The sequence below is a fragment of the Malus domestica genome, chromosome 17 (genome assembly GCF_042453785.1).
Source record: "Malus domestica chromosome 17, GDT2T_hap1".
NCBI classification, from domain to species: Eukaryota; Viridiplantae; Streptophyta; class Magnoliopsida; order Rosales; family Rosaceae; genus Malus; species Malus domestica.
In genome coordinates this window covers 345817-363571 of record NC_091677.1, presented here as the reverse complement: position 1 = coordinate 363571, position 17755 = coordinate 345817, and the positions used below count along the sequence as shown (strand labels likewise).

General features: G+C 38.6%; 3 protein-coding genes and 1 long non-coding RNA gene across 5 annotated transcripts; 2 read left to right on the top strand and 2 right to left on the bottom strand.

The window, feature by feature from the left end:
• The first annotated feature begins 71 nt into the window (after positions 1-71).
• On the top strand, positions 72-915 carry LOC103404147 (uncharacterized). Its single transcript, XR_011578443.1, has 2 exons — positions 72-232; positions 426-915. It is a non-coding gene; the product is annotated as an uncharacterized lncRNA (long non-coding RNA).
• Positions 916-2052: 1137 nt separating this feature from the next.
• LOC103404148 (GEM-like protein 5) lies at positions 2053-4009 on the bottom strand. The gene is made up of 2 exons (XM_029097569.2): positions 3171-4009; positions 2053-2798 (listed from the first exon to the last, which is right to left on the bottom strand). Exons 1-2 carry the CDS (start codon positions 3706-3708, stop codon positions 2269-2271), a joined length of 1068 nt encoding a protein of 355 aa, XP_028953402.2. The 5' UTR covers positions 3709-4009; the 3' UTR covers positions 2053-2268.
• Positions 4010-7014: 3005 nt separating this feature from the next.
• Positions 7015-8982, top strand: LOC103404146 (cysteine-rich and transmembrane domain-containing protein WIH2-like). 2 transcript variants are annotated; one of them, XR_011577726.1, is made up of 4 exons: positions 7015-7171; positions 7281-7578; positions 8618-8846; positions 8949-8982. XR_011577726.1 is itself a non-coding variant. In XM_008343029.4 (3 exons), the coding sequence occupies exons 1-3, from the start codon at positions 7129-7131 to the stop codon at positions 8667-8669; spliced, it is 393 nt and encodes a 130-aa protein (XP_008341251.3). In that variant the 5' UTR covers positions 7015-7128; the 3' UTR covers positions 8670-8982. The 2 variants fall into 2 exon arrangements, 1 of the variants encoding a protein (XP_008341251.3); XM_008343029.4 differs by having other exon boundaries at positions 8618-8982.
• A 197-nt stretch (positions 8983-9179) lies between these two features.
• On the bottom strand, positions 9180-13187 carry LOC103404145 (protein AUXIN SIGNALING F-BOX 2-like). The gene is made up of 3 exons (XM_008343028.4): positions 11784-13187; positions 10230-10725; positions 9180-10129 (listed from the first exon to the last, which is right to left on the bottom strand). Exons 1-3 carry the CDS (start codon positions 12233-12235, stop codon positions 9359-9361), a joined length of 1719 nt encoding a protein of 572 aa, XP_008341250.3. The 5' UTR covers positions 12236-13187; the 3' UTR covers positions 9180-9358.
• Between the last annotated feature and the right edge of the window lie 4568 nt (positions 13188-17755).

Sequence of the window (17755 nt, the reverse complement as noted above, 5' to 3'; positions counted from 1 at the left end):
TAATTAAGGAGCCAGCCCCATTGTTGTAAGTTTGTAGTCTATAAATACCAGCAACTCACTCAATACTCCTCACTCTTTGTGTTTCTTGAGCTTCCTAGGTTCTATGTTCATTTTCTAAATCTCATTTAGCAAATTTCATACTCTTTTCATGGATCCTTCTTTGTGGGCATTTCTTCAAGGCAGTCCTGAACAATCTGTTCCCTATCCGTGGGAACGCTGCTTTGACGTTGAGGTGAAATTGTCCTCTCTTTATCTGGTTCTGGAAGCACACATACATTGATACATACACACTCACTCAGTCAGATCTTTTTTTTATGGGAAATGATTCTCCAAACACCCTTTTTCTCTTGTTGTCTCTTGATTCTCTTTTGATTTATTCAATTCAAGAGTAAGAAATGAACATGTGTGTGCATGTATGTTTGCAGACGCAAATTCTAATGTACAAAAACAGGCTGAGGGGAGCTGTTATTCTGGATTTAAGGCCAAGAGTGAACCTGGGAGGAGGTTTGTACAACGTCAGCGACATGTGGTTTCTACTGACCGATCGCTACGACTTATACCCGCCGGCCGCTGTGACTGCCGGCGTGCAATGGCCTCTTAATCTGTTTTGCAGGAACATTAGTGTGCATGATCAAGACACGCCTATTATGATATGTTCCACCTGCTGCACTCGCCAAGTCATTTATCTCCTGGTACCCCACGTCGTCACACACTGCCCTCTGTGTGGCTGCCTCATGGGTTTCTTTGCTTAATATTACTTAAGGTTTAATTAGGTCAAGTTGTAATAGACTACAGTGCAATTAAGCCGTACTTATCTTAGATTTGTGTTTCTCTTTTCTTTTTCTGGTTAATTTGACTGGGATGTAAGATTTTAAATGATCAATCTCATGACTCAATTTCTGGTATGTTATTCGATTCATGCCATTTCGATTAATTAATGCGATAGTTTTTTCAGTTGGAGTTGAAATTAATTCAGTTTAATGCGACCAAGTTTTTTTTTTTTTTTTTTTTTTGCATGGCCAAGGCCTTGGTGTATCTTCTTTTTCAGTCAACCCCGCAATTAATGACATGCAAAAGAAATTTTCTCACCAGTTCCATTCTTTTTATTTTATTTGTTGTGTGTTTTAATACTATTTCTGGTTTAATAACAGCACCAAGAAAAATTGTTACGATTAATCTTTCTTTTAGCTTTGCCGGTACTATTTTGACTATGGAAAAAGGAGGACGCAAAACCAGAAGCGATATACGCATGCGCAGTATTCTTCTTCGCAGTTCTTGGAGAATATTGTCTGGTTTTGTTAAAACTGTGCTTTTATTACTTCTGCAAATGTTAAATATTCGATGCCTTGTTTTTGTGCTAATTAACTAAGATTATTGTTTCCCTTTTTTACTTTCTATATATTTGTTCACCCTTTTTGTCAACCTTATCAATAGTACAATGGATTGGCAACAAACCCTATTTACTTCATGAGGTCAATTCCAACTTGTTTAATTAGGGATATGTCTAGCTAGGTCAGATTTCCCTCAAGTCAGTTATATTGTGACGTTGTTGCAAGCAAATCTGTTACATATTTCCTAATTTCTAATCCTCGTAATTAATAAGGAGGCATTTATTATGTGATTTAAAAAAAAACACATGCACTGCTTGAATATCTGGCAGTAAGTTACAATAGATTGAACAGAAAATAAAAGAGTTATGTACAGAGTAATCTTAACTACTTACATGGTTTAAGAGTTCTTGAATTTTTAGAAACTTAGTGTGGAAAAAATGACATCAAAAACAGATTTTATATGATGACTTCTAAATATTTGCAACACCGAATAAAATATGAGTTACATATCACAGTTTTGCACGCCATTAATTAACAAATAAGCCTTGTAGAAGCTGTCTCAACATACAATTTATAAACACAGTTCCAGAAGTATTTTTACAGATTTTATAAGTTAAAAATGGAGAAGTTATAAAAAAATACTAGCTGAGAATATGTCATTTTAATTAGCTTATTGTGCGGCTACGACGATACGAAAATGAGGATTGTGATTGATGTGGGATTAGCAAGCACGGAGGTTTATCGTATTATAACAATCAAGAAATTACAATCAGTGAAAGAGTATATATAACTGGCCAGGCCAGAAATTTGGAAATGGAACGAAATAATCTCGGTCGATCGGGTGAGAGAATTAAAAATTGTAAAAGAAAAGCAAGACAATATAATTTCACGAGCAGAGCAGAGAAGCAATAAAATATTAACAAGATTAGTAGCTCTCCTAATAGTCAGCCTTGTCAGGCTTCTGGTATGCAATGTCATTGTCAGCAGCAACGGCTGGTTTGACGGCAACTCCAGATGCCACAAAGGTTGAAATACTTTGGGTCAAATGCCTCGACGCCTTTTCGTAATTAACAAAACCCATGAACCAGAAATCATGGCCGTCGATCGTCACAATCTGGATGTACTTTTCCCTTGGATTTTCCCTCATCACCACTGGATTGATAGTTGCAATATTTCCCAATGGTACCATGATTTTGTAGTAGCTCCAGGTGACCTGGCCGGAGGGGGCGGTGAAGGACAAAGGGCGGTCGCTGCAGAAAGCTGTATGGAAATTAGAGAGGTAAAGAGTTCCGGCAACTGGTCCTGTGGATGTGGAGAGATAACTGGCAAATGACTTATGCAGCTTCTCGTTGGGATAAGTCGCAAATGTCTGCTTGTACAGGGCCTCAAATCCTCCTCCTGTTATTGCTTTCGCAGTCAGGTTCATCTTCGCCCACGCAGCTCCAGACACCGATGTCCCCGTTTTCACTGACATGATATCATCGATCAATCAAATTAGTTTAGATGTTAGTTAATTTGTATCAATTTAATCGATTTTTGAGCGATCATAAGACAGACGACGTCCTGCACTAAAATTTTATGCGCTTCTGGAATAGTTAAAAGTGTTTTCTACAATAAAAAAAATGTCTCCAACTGCGTTTGTTAGCAAAACATGATGTGCCAGGATAAGCACATGTCAAATGATTTCCATATATAAAGCAATTCTAGCGAAAAGACTTAAGGGCAGAATCGCTTTCTCAAGAAGCGGTTCACACAACACTTAGATACTTAATATGTTCATGAGTTAAAAGTAACATATATAGACATATAAGAGATGAGAAACATAATATATATACATACAGTTGTGCCAGATGTTGTTGGCCATGGACTCGGCCTTGTTGGTCCAGGAGTTGAAGACGTGGAGCATGGATTCCATTGGACTGTTGTTGTTGGACTTGTCAAGGGGTTTGTACTGGAGGTAGGGATTCTGGGCTTGCTCGGATCCGGCAGCACCCCACAGAGCTGCTTTTTTGTTGTCCGGATGGCTAGTTGGGACGGCAGGGTGCCCCATGACGTGAGTCCCCCACTGCGCTGATTTTTCTTCCTCACTTGGAGTTGGTGGGATTGACGGAGGAGATGAGCCGCTTGATGAGGATGGAATATCTTGATCATGAGTAGCTTGTTTTGGTTCTTGGGTTTTCTCATTCTGCGGTGAGGATGCATCGTGAGGAGGTGTTTCTTCGGACGAGGATGGCGGCATTGGCGGAGGTGTTTGATGAAAAGGGTTGATGTCTTCAGCGGGAGGTGTTGGTAGAAAAGGGTTTGTGTTTTGGTGTGTGGGAGGAGAAACGGAGGGGTAGAGGGGAGGTTGGGATGCTTCGTTATTGGGGTGGTTCATTTTGGCTGGGAGCAATGGAAAGGAAATAGCAAAACAAATGTAAAATGTATGATTTTGTGGTGTGAGACTGAGAGTTTCTTGGATTGGAATTTGGATGTGATCGATTTGGTTTGCAGAAAATTGCAGTGCTTTTGATTGGTTGGGAGACCTTATTTATACACGGGAAAATTTTAGTGGATAGGATAGTCCAAAAAAAATTAAAAAAAAAAAGAAAAAAGAAAAAGAAAAAAAAGGTTGAAAATTGAAATGGCAGACACGGGAGGTGATTGAAGACTTTCTAGAAACATGTGATCAGATGTGTATTTGTTTTATGAATTATGAATTAATTAATTATTTAGGTATATATAAGATCAAGTTTTAGAGAAAGGAATTGGTCACTGCGGGGCCTGTGAAAGCGAAAAGGTTGACTCAGGCGGAGGAGGAAGTTGCTTAACCGTGTTATCAAAGCCAATAAGTTGTAATTTTCTTCAACAGCTATGACTTCTAGATGAGATATTTCATCCATTGATGCAACCCTCCACAGCTAGGGATGGATTTTTTTGTCAAATTGTCGTGCCAACCGAATTGTCAACCTTGTCATATTGATTTTATGTCAATCGATAATGGTACGGTATTGTACCATACCGAAATTTCCTGGTACGGTGTAGGTAATAGATATCATTACTATGGTATTACCGTATTGTTATGAAAATATAATATAATATAATTTATAAATGATATAATATATAATTATATAATACATATTTATAATATTCCAATAATTTGAAAATAAAACCTTACTAGGATTGTTGTTGGTGACTTTGTTCTCTTGAGTTGGTGGAAATCAAACACAAAAGAGTTTCCAATTCTTTCACAAATAGCCAAGGATATATTTGCAACCCCGACTTCTACTGTTGCTAGTGAAAATGCATTTAGCATATGAATGAGGGTTGTGGACCCCTTTAGGACATCCTTAACTCCTAAAATGGTAGAGGCACTAGTGTATTCTAGTGATTGACTTATGATAGATGAAGTAAACTTCTACAATGAACAAACGGAAGATATGCTTCAATTTTACAAGGAAATGGAAGAAGTGGAACAAGTAAGATATGCTCAAAGTTTTTTAGTAAATTTGTTATTAAATGGTTTTCAACTTTAATTATTTTTGCTACTAATATGTTTTCTTTGTTTATAATGTAAGCTTGACATAAACTCAATCTTCTACAAGTTCAATGACTCCTCCAAAACCTTCCACATCTCAAGCTTGAAGAATTGATCGATGAATTTTACTTTTTGAAGTTTAGTTCCAATTTTCATTTGGTTTGAAACTTTAACTTCTATTTGTTTTGGTTCGTAACTTTTATTTGGATTATAAGCTTAATTTTCATGAATCTTGATGCATCATTTGAATTATTGTGTGTGAATTGTGAATGATGAATAATAGATGAATTTAGGCTACAATGTATGAGATAAAGGTACAAAAAAAAAAAAATTACCCTTGATTGTGTTAAAAAACACAAAAACAAATTTTGTCCCAAAATAAAATGGCAATTACCATTGCTATACCATACCAACCGAACTATTTGGCAATACCGAACTTCAGTATACCAAAAGTTTGGTACGGTAATGGTAATAAATTTTGGGGTAAATTACATTTTACCCCCTCAGGTTTGTGGTCGATTTCAATCCCTTATAATATTTTTAAAACATTTCAATTTCATACATTAACTATCATTGTATTTCAATTTCATACATTCGTTAGAGAATCCGTTAAGTAAACCGTTAAGTGATGACGTGACAAATATGGAATCCACATTTGTGCTGACGTGGTTGACAAATTTGTGCCACGTGGCAAAAAAAAATTTATGCATTTAAAATATAATAATATTTACCATATTTTTTTTATTTAAAAAAAAATCAAACAAACCCAGAAACTCATCTTTTCCCTCCCCTCCCAACCTATCCTCACCTTCATCGAGCCCAAACCCATCCACCTCCGATGCTCTTCACCGCCACCATGTCCAACCCATTCCTCCTCACACTCCTCCTCCACTTACTCGCCACAACCGGGGCCCACTCCGACCACCAAAACGACACCCCCGTCGGTCGCTTCCAAAACTACCTCCAAATCAACACCACCCACACCAACCCAAACTACGCTTCCCCCATCGCCTTCCTCACCGCCATCGCCCAAACCCTAAACCTCCAAATCTAGTCCCTTCATTTCACCCCGTCCAAATCCAAGCCCATCCTCCTCACCTGGCCTGGGTCCCACCTCTCTCTCCCCTCCCTTCTCCTCAACTCCCACCTTGACTCCCTCCCCGCCGAGCCCAACAAATGGACCCACCCTCCCTTCTTCATCCACTGCACCCCGGAGGCCCTCATCTTCGCCCGCGGCGCACAGGACAATAAGTGCATCGCCATCCAGTACCTTGGATTATGGCTCAGACCATGGACCCCTGCAATTCTTCCATTGGGACCATCGCATACATGATTTTGGAGAGGATCAACACTAATATGGGTTTTTTGGGTGGGGTGGGGAGGTTGTGGGAGAGATTGGATTTCTGGAGCTAGGGATTAGAGAGAGAGAGAGAGAGAGAGTGTGTGTGTGTGTATTTGATTTAAGGGTGGGTTGCTCAGGTGGGTAGAAAGGGGTCGGGTTTCTGGTTTATTTTATTTTATTTTTTATTTTTAATTAATTAATTTTTTAAAAATTTTAAAATTTTTTATTAAGTGCTTAGCCACGTGGCACAAGTGTGGTAGTTAAGTCAGCACAAATGTAGAACCCATATTTGTCATGTCATCACTTAACGGATTTTCCAACAGATGTATGAAATTGAAATAAAATGATAGTAAATGTATGAAATTGAAATGTTTTAAAGATGTTATAAGGAATTGAAATCGAACCCAAATCTGAGAGGGTAAAATGTAATTTACCCTAAATTTTGTCAAATCGAAAATTTAGTACAGTAATTGGTACGAAAATTTTGGTATGATAACCGTACTGAACCCACCCCTATCCACAGCTTCATGTTGTTAGTACATATCTCATATGGCAAAACAAAAAGGAAAATAAAAGAATAATTTCAACAATAATTGAATAGTGGGCTTTTTCTACATTGGGCTTTTTCTATATTAGGCTTTTGAGGTTTGCAAATCATAAGCCTTATCTCCCCATAGAAAGCCCAAGAAGAAAGAGAATGGGTTTAAGTTTAACTAATCCATCTACCCGCCAAATGCCAATGGGTTTAAGTCAACCTCGCATATTTCGTTGAATGACAGGAACCACCCTCCTGCCAGCCCACAGAAACGTGTCGAATATAGTTAGAAACAGTCTGGGACCCACGGTTACTATATGAGGATGTTCGATTATCTTAATTAATTCTCACCTAAATCTTTTGATCAGGCTAAGCAATCCGGAACAGAGAGCCAGCGGAGAAGATGAGTTACCAGAAAGCTCCCCAAGAACCCTACCCTCCTCCAGGTATAACCAAAACAAACACGCTTCCTTTTCAGAGTTTCAAATCTTTTCAATGCAATTGTTCAATTACTTTTTACTGATCGATATTATTATTTGTTTTTATGTAATCAAGGATATCAGTATCCGCCGCCGGGCTACCCATCAGCTCCGCCGCCACCGCCGCCATATGAAGGGTACCCACCGCCGCCGCCTCCACCGTACGAAGGCTATCCACCACCACCACCTGGGTATCCTCACGGATACGGTCCGCCTCCGCCGCTGCGTGATCCACCGTACGAGGGGTACCAAGGTTATTTCAATCAGGGGTACCCTCCGCCACCTCCTCCGCAGCAGCAGCAATACGAGCACTATCACTGCGAGCATAACAATTACCAAGAGCAAGATGGTTGTATGTCTTTCTTACGAGGCTGGTATGTAATCTTCCATCTCTGCCGTCTACTCTTTACCAGCCCATTTCAGATTCTCTTCCTTTGTTCCTTACATACACAATTGGAACTTGATTAAAATTTATCTAATTTACTGCCAAGCTCCCAACTTTTGAATTGGATTAATGGTTGTGTGCATAAATAAAGGTTTATGCTTTTGAATTTTCATAGGAGAATGTCCAAGTATTTTTGTTAGTAAATTCTCTATCTAGCCTCTAGCATTGAATCCTCAAGCTTTCCTACATGTCATAGTGTCTTTTGGTTAGATTTTTTTACAACACCTATATCACTAGTTGTTGTCCTACACCAAATCTTATGCACGAGAGATTTTCTCATGTCACCAATTCACCACGTGGCAAGCGCTTATAGACGGGTGGTTCACTTTTTGAACATCTGGTAAACGTTTACTAGACAGCCACATGTGATGTGATTATGATAGTGCATTGGTTTTAAGAAAGTTTTTTCTCCTCGTGCACAGCTGATATTCTTATCAGAAGACAGGAATACAGAATGTTGCTTTGCCTTTTTGTCCTCATGTAATAATGCTCGGACATTCGTTCAGGATATACGCTTTTCAAATGAATAATGGCACAGTGTTCGCTTCTGTAGTTTTTCAAAGGTTTAATCTTGGACTGTCAAATCATGAACACTTACATTGCTCGTCTAGAAGAAGCCTGGTGCTAGGATTGAACAAAAGTTTTTAACTTGTGTCCAGGCGTTAGTTACTCCCTAGGCGTTAGGTACTCCCTCCTAAGCTTTTTAGGCTCATCCCTAATTCTGAGCTGATATGAACAATAGCTAAAATAATGTGAGTGAGAAATTTCAAGCCAAATACATGTCAAGCTCGCTCCGGTTAACGCAAACAGGATTCCTTTGCTTAATCTCGAATATGTTTTGATCATGCGTTTGGTTTGCTAAATTATGCTTATACTATCATGTGGGATCTTCAATTTGTTATTACGCTAATTATTTCTTTCGAATGATAAGGGAGGGAACTAATTGGTTGTTTCTTTTGCTTGTGCAGTTTGGCTGCGCTATGCTGCTGCTGTTTGCTGGAGGAGTGCTGCTTCTTTTGATGATATTGAAAATGGATATTTGTTTCTGAAGCCCCTTCCACAAATTTGAGCATCAAAGTGTGTTCGTCGGTTAAGACTTGAGGGCGCTTTTGGAATGATTTATAGTATATTCTTGTTTCGTGCATTGTTCTACCCCAAGACATGTAAGTTGCAAGCAGTAAAGACTACAGATTTTAGGTGTGGTTTTATGAATCGCTGCACTGTTTATTTATTCTTGTTTCGTGCATTGTTCTACCCCAAGACATGTAAGTTGCAAGCAGTAAAGACTACAGATTTTAGGTGTGGTTTTATGAATCGCTGCACTGTTTATTTATTCTCTTGTGTGTTTTTTTCGATGTTTATGAATCGTCCACCCGCCTGGATACTGGATACTGGATACAGGGTAGGAACACAATTGTTTACGTTTGATTTCTTCTATTGTCTAGCTCCTCCCAAGTCTCATCAGGTTGCCAAAACAAGTACCCGATTCAATCGCCTTGGGGCACCACGAGGATATTGATAGCAGGGCAATTGGAAATACTGGTTCGAATCTATTTATAGCAGCATATAGATACAATGGCCAATCTCTCTGAATTTAAACACCTTATCACTAACTCATCACCAACTAAAATCAACTAATCAACTGGCCTAACCAAAGTACAAACTAGTTAAAACAATAAGAGAAAAAATTGACAACCTAGAAAATGCACCTACAGAGTCCACACAAATTCCGGTGTATCCCTTCTCTTCCCCACTAGGGTGCGATAGAGGTACATCTTCTCCACTCGTTGCTCATCATCGACGCCACTCTCCATCTGATCGCTCTCATTTATGATCTCCACATTCAGTCTTGGCATCTCCTTTGCTAGTGCCTTGCAGCCTCCAAGGGTAACTTCGCAGGACGACATCCAAAGGGATCGCATTGTTTCATACTTTCCCACGTCCTTTAGAAGTGCCTCGTTTCCGAAGGGGCTGTCCCTGATCTCAAGCTTCCGGAGCTTCTTGCATCCATTCAACACATAAAGCATACCATTGTCGCTGTCCCCGGCAAATGCAATAGACAGCATCTCAAGCTGCTCAGCATACATTCCAATGTACAGGAAAACCTGGTCGGTTAAAAGGCCAGAGAGCGATAAACGCCTAATATTCTTGCATGCCTGGACAATTGCCCCAAAACCTTCATCCAGGGGCCGCATGGTAACAGCGTCAGGTTTAGTGGGGTCAAGGATGCACAACCTGAAACGTATAAAGTTTGGGCAGTTCTTGGCCACGGTTATGAGAGCAGCATTAGTCATCTGCTGGCAGAAGTAGAGCAACGAATGAAGCTTTGGGCAACCAGCAGATATGGCAACAAGGCCTTCTTCTGTTACGGAAGCATGCCCAACTGCAAATGGATCAGAAGGAAAAACTCTCAATTCCTGCAGTTCTTTACAAGTCGAGGCAACAACTCCTAGTCCTTTGTCTCCAATACAATCCAGAATCTGCATAAAAACAGAAAAAATTATCAATCAGTTCTTTTCTTTTTCGGTAAAGAAGCTGTGGTAAGAATCATTTTCTGTAGCAAAAACAAATCGAGCATACCCATAATCGCTGAAGCTTCACACATTGGCGAATTAGTTCTATTAACTCACTGCCATGAACCCCTGGAGCATAGCTAAGGTTCAAGGATGTCAGGTTTTCCAATATTGGGTAAATAGAGGGCAGACATCGAGGACCAACCTCCAAAAACCCTGACAAGCTCTTAATTGATTTACATTTTACAACAGTAGCCTTGAGTTTATTGTAGGTATCTGAATCAGGATCCAGAAAATAAGACCCAGTTCCCAAATCCACTAGTTGAGGCGCTTGCGCCAATACTTTCTGAAGAGTGTCAGGAGGCACTGCACGGTTTAACCTCAAGACTTTGAGGTTAGGAGATCTCCCCACTAGTCTCTCCAGAGCTGGTAGATTAATTTCACCTTTGAGGCAAGCAAAATTCAGGGAAACTAATGAGGTACTGCTCTCAGGAAAGCAGCTTAGCCAATGGCCTCTATGATCATCAATATCATTTTCCTGCAGATCCAGCTCCTTAAGAAGCCTACGCAGAAGAAACGTTGGAGGAAGTTAAGAGCACACAAATGAGAGGCAAAACTCAAAGTATTCGTGAAACGCAACTTTAGATAATCGGGATATAGACTCTAGAGACACTTCACACTGCTCCATTCAATTGCTTTCCCATTCACAACATAGAAACATGGTTAAAATTCGAAAACAAAACAGTTGAAAGAAGAAACCCGAGATGTCCCATTAACCGTTTACAGTATGAATTATGCAAAGATATAGAAAGTAATAAATTGGAATCATGGGGAGCACCTACCTATATAGAAGCCGCATACTCTAACGGGGGTGTATTCAATTGAGATTTTGAAGGATTTTAATTCTTTTAATGAAACTAGGAGTATTCAATCAGGATTTTAAGTGATTCCCTGAAATTCAATGCGTATTCAATCCGGATTTTAAGATAGTTTATTAAAATCCTTATAAATCTGGGTGTATTCAATTAGAATTTTAAAGAAGTTTATAACATTCCAGGTGTATTCAATTAGAATTTGATTTTAAAGAATTTCAAAAAGTTGAGGAATTAGAGGGAATTTAAGAGAATTTGTAGTGTATTTTAAGCATCCACAAATCTCACATCTTCCCGTGAAATTTCGAGGGAATTGAATCAAAATTTTACATGGAATCTCTACAAATTAATTAAAGTCCATAAAAATCCATGGATTTATAAATCCATTAAAATCTGTCCATTTCCCAATTGTATACACCCCCTAAATGTAAAAGAGAACAAAATTGGATGGCCCAGATTGGTTTAAAAAAAAACCAAAAAACAAAGTCACAATATGAAACAAATATTGAAGATAACAACACTTGCATTCAACTTTGCTGAATAAACGCCACTCCATACATATGAATCGAACAAATAAGTCAAACGAGGGTCTAAATAGCAAATTAGTCAAAAAATTAGAAAATAGAAACTCCATTTGAGCATGTAAAACAAACAAGCAAGAACAACACAACACAAATCCAGATTAAGCAAATAATAAGCGAAATTAACAATCTTATAAGTTATCGACAAAAGGAAGTAGATATTGTCACCTGCAATTGGCAGCAATAGCAGCAAGGCCGTCGGTGGTAAACCCTTCACAGCTAACAAGAACCAAAGACTTGAAATTGGGGAAGGACCTGGAAAGAAGCTCGAGGCTTTCGTCGGAGACGATCATCCTCTTGAGGCGGAGCTCCTCCAGGCCAACCCGGCCGTCGGCGAGAGCTTCAATCCACGGTTGCAGAAAGCCACCCCATTCATGAGGAACCAGATTGAAGTCGGCGAAGTGAGGCTTTCCCTTCAAAGTCAGGGACTTGAGCCCCGGAAACCTCTCGATCACTCTCTCCGGACTGATTGCATAGCAATTCCCGATGAACACTCTGTCCCTACTGAACCTCTCGATTTTGTACCATGATTTGCACACCAACGACACCGCGTTTCGGTCCTTCTGCGAGGTCACTGCCTTGAATATCTGCTCGATTACCTCGTCCGGAAAGTAATTCATCCTTCTCTCCTTACCATTCGACCCCACACTTTCCCGGGAAAAATGTCAAAGCAGCATCCAACCAAAAGAAATCAACTTTCCCAAAAAATGAATTGAAAAACCCAACAAGTAACTACCCCCACCTCACATATCTCTCTCACTCTCCGTGTGGAAGATCTGTGTCCTGGATTTCAATCCGTGACAAAATTTGACACAAAAACCCGAAACCTTTGAAAGAGAATCTTAGAAAAAACTACATGAATGAGACCACATCAGCAGATCTAAATATATTCAAAGATCTGGTTTTTTTTAATTGAAAATCTTATTTGACATCATCCGTTTCACCTGAGCTGGGATCTGCAGTGAAAGAGAGAAGAAAAAAAATACAAAGGGTGAAGAAAATAAAGGAAAATATTTTTGTTTTGATTCTAATGAGTGATCATCTGGAAATCAAAAAGTGATGATTACAGGCATGGAAAAAAAAAAAAAAAAACAGACGAATAATATTTTCCGTAGATCTCTCAGAATCTACAACGAGTTCCCGAATTAGAAAATATCAACAAAATGGAAAATCTTATGATTCTAAATAACGAGAGAGAGAGAGCCTCAACCCCAGAAGGCTCAAGCTTGAACCTCAACCCGTGTTAAAGCGAAAGCTTTTAACTCTGATGAGGAGAGAACCAACAGCACGAACCAGAGCCAACCCCGCTTTGTTATTGACTAACCCTGGTTACTTCGCATCCGACGGCCCTGCGTGACTTAATGGAGAACACGAAGCGAATCTTGACCGTCCAATGAGTGATCAGGCATGTGTCCTTGTCACTGTTTCCGACGAGCCTCTCCCTCTCTCTCAGTCTCTCTCTCTCTCTCTCTTCTGCCAAAGTCATTGATGGACTGTCAAGGAAAGGAAAAATCATATTCCTTTGAGACGTAAAATTACCAAAATGCCAGGTCTTGGATAAAGATTGCTCGCTCACTTCGTTTGTACTCGTGCGAGTATGTTCAACTCGCTCCCTACGGCTACGACATCCCCATGTGAGGTGCATCGTTTTCTCCTTGTCTCGCTCGTGTGCAATGGCGGGAGCGAGTATTGCACTTACACACTCTCCCGCGTAGCATAAAATCTCTTCCCCAATTACGCAGCGCAGTTGCATATTTACACGATGATATGATTCAGTGTGTGATGGTGCACCGCAAGATTTGTGACTTTTAATAGTCCGACGTAATTGGTTGCATCACTTGCTTGCTGGTGTCTGGGACCGTACAAGAGTTGGCGCAGATAGTTCTCAGTCAAGATATCAAAACCGGTAAAATTTTGAAATTTAGAGACAAATCTGGAAAAGATGCCCAGGTTACATTATTGGAAACTTCGAAAAAAAAAAACTCTCGGTATTATTTAATTTAACGAAAAATCATATTTTTATATTAAAAAATCAATCTGGTACTATTTATTTTACCATTTATTTTGTTCTTATCGTTAAAACTCAAAGTTTTCAAGTAATTTTCATTAGTTTTCCTTACATTATTTAGATACTTCTTACTTCTCACAAAAGATGTCCACGTGATTGAATTTTGATTATGCTCGACTTCATGTCACAGTAGTTCCATTCAGTGTAAGAATGACATTTTTACTGAAATTCTTCTCATCATCGTCTCTCTACAGCATGTTTAGTTGCTAAAGTCATCATCGTCTCTCTATGGTATGTTTAGTTGCCTAAATTTGACAGGTGAAACAAAAAGTCTCATATCCCTCTTGATTTACAAAGGTATGAGGAGTCCCTTTGATTGGCTTTAAGGGCGCGAATGCCCTTTCATTTTTTAGTCAGAAGTGCATGTTTACTTGTTCTTGAAATAAAACGTAATCAAATTAGATGCAATTGCGTATTGTAATTTGCCATAACCTTTCTCAAGCCAGATGCTCTCAAGTCTCACCCTTCAACTACAAGTATGGAAGTTTCCAATATTCCAAACATGTCATGCTTAAGGACGACAAAATCTAAAATGAATAAGTCATTTTCTTTTATTGATTTTGTTTGTTTCATTTGTTTTCTTGACAAAAAATTATTGTTGATTGATACTTCAAATGTCGTTTAAAAAATTTGCGAGTTAAGTGGTTAAGAACGTTTTCTTATTCGCTAGACTCTTTACTCCTCAAGCATCAGTCATTTAACAAAAATTCTACAATACTATTTATGCTATTGAAGTATTAAAATGATTTAACGAAAGCCATTCAATTTATTTTTTATAAATTAATGATGAATTTATGGGACTAAATACCATGAGCTTGTTCGTTATTCAATGCCTTTGGTACTATGGGACTAGGTACCTAGCTAATAGTACCATAGGAATAGGTATCTTTAGGGTGACAATTATGGAAGCTAAGCTAGTGTAGTATAGTGGTATAAGAAAAATTCTAAAGAGATTATTTCAAAATGAGACTGTCTATAAATTTTTTGATACATTACATTTTAACGTCAATTTATTGTCAGTATTATAAAAAATTGTGCAAAAAATATGAGTTATGAACTGTGAACAGTGAAGGTGGAAGAAATATTGCGTAACATGTACTTGAGAAATATATATATAGAAAATCTCCAATGATTGTTTTAATTATTTATGAATGTACGCGGTGTGAACAGTGAAGTCAAATGTTGATGCCAAATCATGATGTGCTGTTGCGTGTTAGTGCTTTGTTTTCCAAATTCTATCTGCTTGCGTTGAATTTTTCCAAGTGAGCTGCAAAGAAAGAAAGCAAGCCACAAAGCAAAAGATGATTAGGAATTTCGATAGGGATAAATGAGGAGCCTTTATATGGCCATGTGGTGGTGGGCATACTCTTTTGCGACTTGTTATCCCCTTGCTTTTGGCATTTGACAACTTCCTGCCCGCCACGTATAGCTAGTTCATTGGTCAATATCCTAAGATGGGTCACAACTCCAAGAAAATTTTCAATGTAGAGACACGATTCGGTACACCAAATATCATAATACAATTGCTTGAAATTGCCAAGTAATACTATAGTCTAGCGATATTTCTCTTCACTTGTAATTGAGATATTTTAGGTTCGATTTTCGCCAAAAGAGAATTTAAATCACATTATTGTTAGCTCATTATGAGGCTAAACTCATCACCTCTCTATTAGTGTAAATAATATCGTTTGTTAAAAAAAAAAAATTGCTTGAATTTTTTTTACAAGTTTCCAACCAATTGATTACATTTGGTGTACCAAATCGAGTTTCTATTACATTGAAAAATCTCTCTGCAACTCTTTTGTTGTACCAAGATTTTTCATAAAATGTTCAAAATGATTGGTCATGGACAATACTTTATTAACCCACATAAAAAAATTATATGTTATTATATAATTGAACGAACACTTGAAATTATCTTTTCTAATCATGTACTCACATTTAGAATCCAGTTTCCTCATAAACTGAAAAGTATAGATAGATTATAAGGAAAACTAATTAAAATAGTTTGAAAACTTTGAGTTTTAATCAAAAAGACAAAAAAGTGTTGTAAGTAAATTATATCAGGAGTAACTTTTTAGAATAAATATATCATTTTTCGTTAAAGTAAACCGTACTAGAAATATTTCGATAAAACTTTCTTGATTATATAACATTATTCAGAGTAGTTTCTAGGCTGTCAATGTTTGTCTGGCATTAGCCTACGACTGTACTTACTACTGCTCCGCCCGCATAACATCTAACAACTAATACGTAATACAAGGATGACGTTGGTTTAATGCAACCATCCAATCAGAGGATCGTAATTTGCATTCGAAAGCAGGGAGTGGTTAGGCCAAAAGGGCCATAATTAAATATAATTGGTAGCCCCACTCCCATATAATTATAATTATAATTACAAGGACTAGGACAAGAATATATCATACATGATTCAACAAGGTGAAAGGCACCGAAGTATATATATGACTTTTAACACACTTCATGATCATTTCCATCTTCCTCTCTAAATGCTCTCTCAATCATTAACTAGTATTGCACCCATGTGAGGTTCATCAAGCTTAGACAACTACCTAGTTAAGGGGACAAGAGTATCGCTTCTTTTTTATAATTCAAAGTTTCAAATGACACATGTTTATCGTAGATCGAGTAATTAAATTTAGTTACTAGAGTATGTGTCAGGAAAAATTCTTGAATGTGAATGACGGTATCTCGTAACCATCAGACCATACACACAACACATCAAACCCTTATATTTTGGTCCACGCACCCCTTGTGCCTGGTGCCCTATACATGCTTCCGGAGATAAGAATTTATCGGGTGTCTGTGTCTGTAGTGTGCTCTATAGTTGTACAAAACTTTGGCATCCAAGGAAAGAAATTTGAACAAAAAGATTGAGGGTAGAGAGGGCTAGAAAGGGCTAGAGAGGTTAGAGGGCATGCGATATCATAACGCATGGAATTGAAGGTGCACCGTGGTCCTGGTACTGCGTTTTTTTGGAACGTTTGGTGTAAAGCAGGCTGAAAGCGACTGGACGAGAGAGGCAAGGCATGTCATATATAACTAGAAGATGTCCTCAAATGTACTCTACGCATAATTGTCGCGTATATTAGAAAACCTGGTCCCAACCCCAAGCAAGTGATATAGAGGCTACAAGTATCTGTCCCCACCCTCGTGCCTTGATAGTAAGTAATCCAAAGCAAACCCAGACAATATGAATGGGTGGTCGTGGTCGTGGTCGTCGTGTTCGCCGTGGTGGTATTGGTCTCCAGATCAAAACTACATAATATCCATGTAACAAGACAACAAGAGAGAAAGACAGAAAGGACCACATAACTGTTGTTACTGTTAGCTAATAGCTAGCTAGGTTGTTGATGATGATGATGATGTCATCTTCCCTTCCCCTCTTGGAAGATAAAGGGAGAAGAAGAATTACAGTTGACAAGGGCTAGGCTATGGAGTGGGAGTTCAATTCATAACGTCTATCAGAACGACAGATGGTCCAGCCAGGCGCAGATTTATCGGATCGCTAGCTAATGGCCTTAATATGGAGATTAAGACTTGCTTTTAGGCCTTTTCAGTTTTCTGTCCACCAAAGTGAAAGGATCTCAACTTATGGGCCAAAGCCCAAGTTGGGGGCATTATAATTCCAACATATGAAAATGAGATGATTTCCACACCCGTTTTTTCTCCCTTGCACTCCTCTTTTCTTTCTAGCTCGAGTACTGAATAAATCCAAAGAGAATCAAGGGATGAAAACAGAAGGAGAGTGCAAAAGAAGAAAATGGCTGTATGGAAATCACTTCAATACAAAATCATCTCAGACCAAAAGAAAAAACCAAGAGAAACAGGAAAAGACCACCTGCATAGTGCATAGATAGACGAAGCGGGGAAGCATAGACCATATAAGTTGCACCTCTCAAGTCCACAAATATGTGCATAACAGCCAGTAAAATCTAAGACATAGTCATCTCCAGTTACCCCCATATGTTGTGTCAGCCAAAGCAAGAGGAGAAGAAATAGAGCAACATTTATACGACCAACATGGAACGGAAAACATGAGCGGCACCACATA

What these genes read in the sequence shown, in the direction of transcription:
- LOC103404148 (XM_029097569.2), bottom strand. Translation starts at nt 3,708, where the DNA reads ATGAACCACCCCAATAACGAAGCATCCCAACCTCCCCTCTACCCCTCC. An exon ending in CAACAACATCTGGCACAACT is followed by an intron (nt 2,799 to 3,170) that starts GTATGTATATAT and finishes ATATCATGTCAG; the next exon opens with TGAAAACGGGGACATCGGTG.
- LOC103404146 (XM_008343029.4), top strand. Translation starts at nt 7,129, where the DNA reads ATGAGTTACCAGAAAGCTCCCCAAGAACCCTACCCTCCTCCAG. An exon ending in AGAACCCTACCCTCCTCCAG is followed by an intron (nt 7,172 to 7,280) that starts GTATAACCAAAA and finishes TATGTAATCAAG; the next exon opens with GATATCAGTATCCGCCGCCG. An exon ending in ATGTCTTTCTTACGAGGCTG is followed by an intron (nt 7,579 to 8,617) that starts GTATGTAATCTT and finishes TTGCTTGTGCAG; the next exon opens with TTTGGCTGCGCTATGCTGCT.
- LOC103404145 (XM_008343028.4), bottom strand. Translation starts at nt 12,235, where the DNA reads ATGAATTACTTTCCGGACGAGGTAATCGAGCAGATATTCAAGGCAGTG. An exon ending in GCTATTGCTGCCAATTGCAG is followed by an intron (nt 10,726 to 11,783) that starts GTGACAATATCT and finishes TCTTCTGCGTAG; the next exon opens with GCTTCTTAAGGAGCTGGATC. An exon ending in TGAAGCTTCAGCGATTATGG is followed by an intron (nt 10,130 to 10,229) that starts GTATGCTCGATT and finishes GTTTTTATGCAG; the next exon opens with ATTCTGGATTGTATTGGAGA.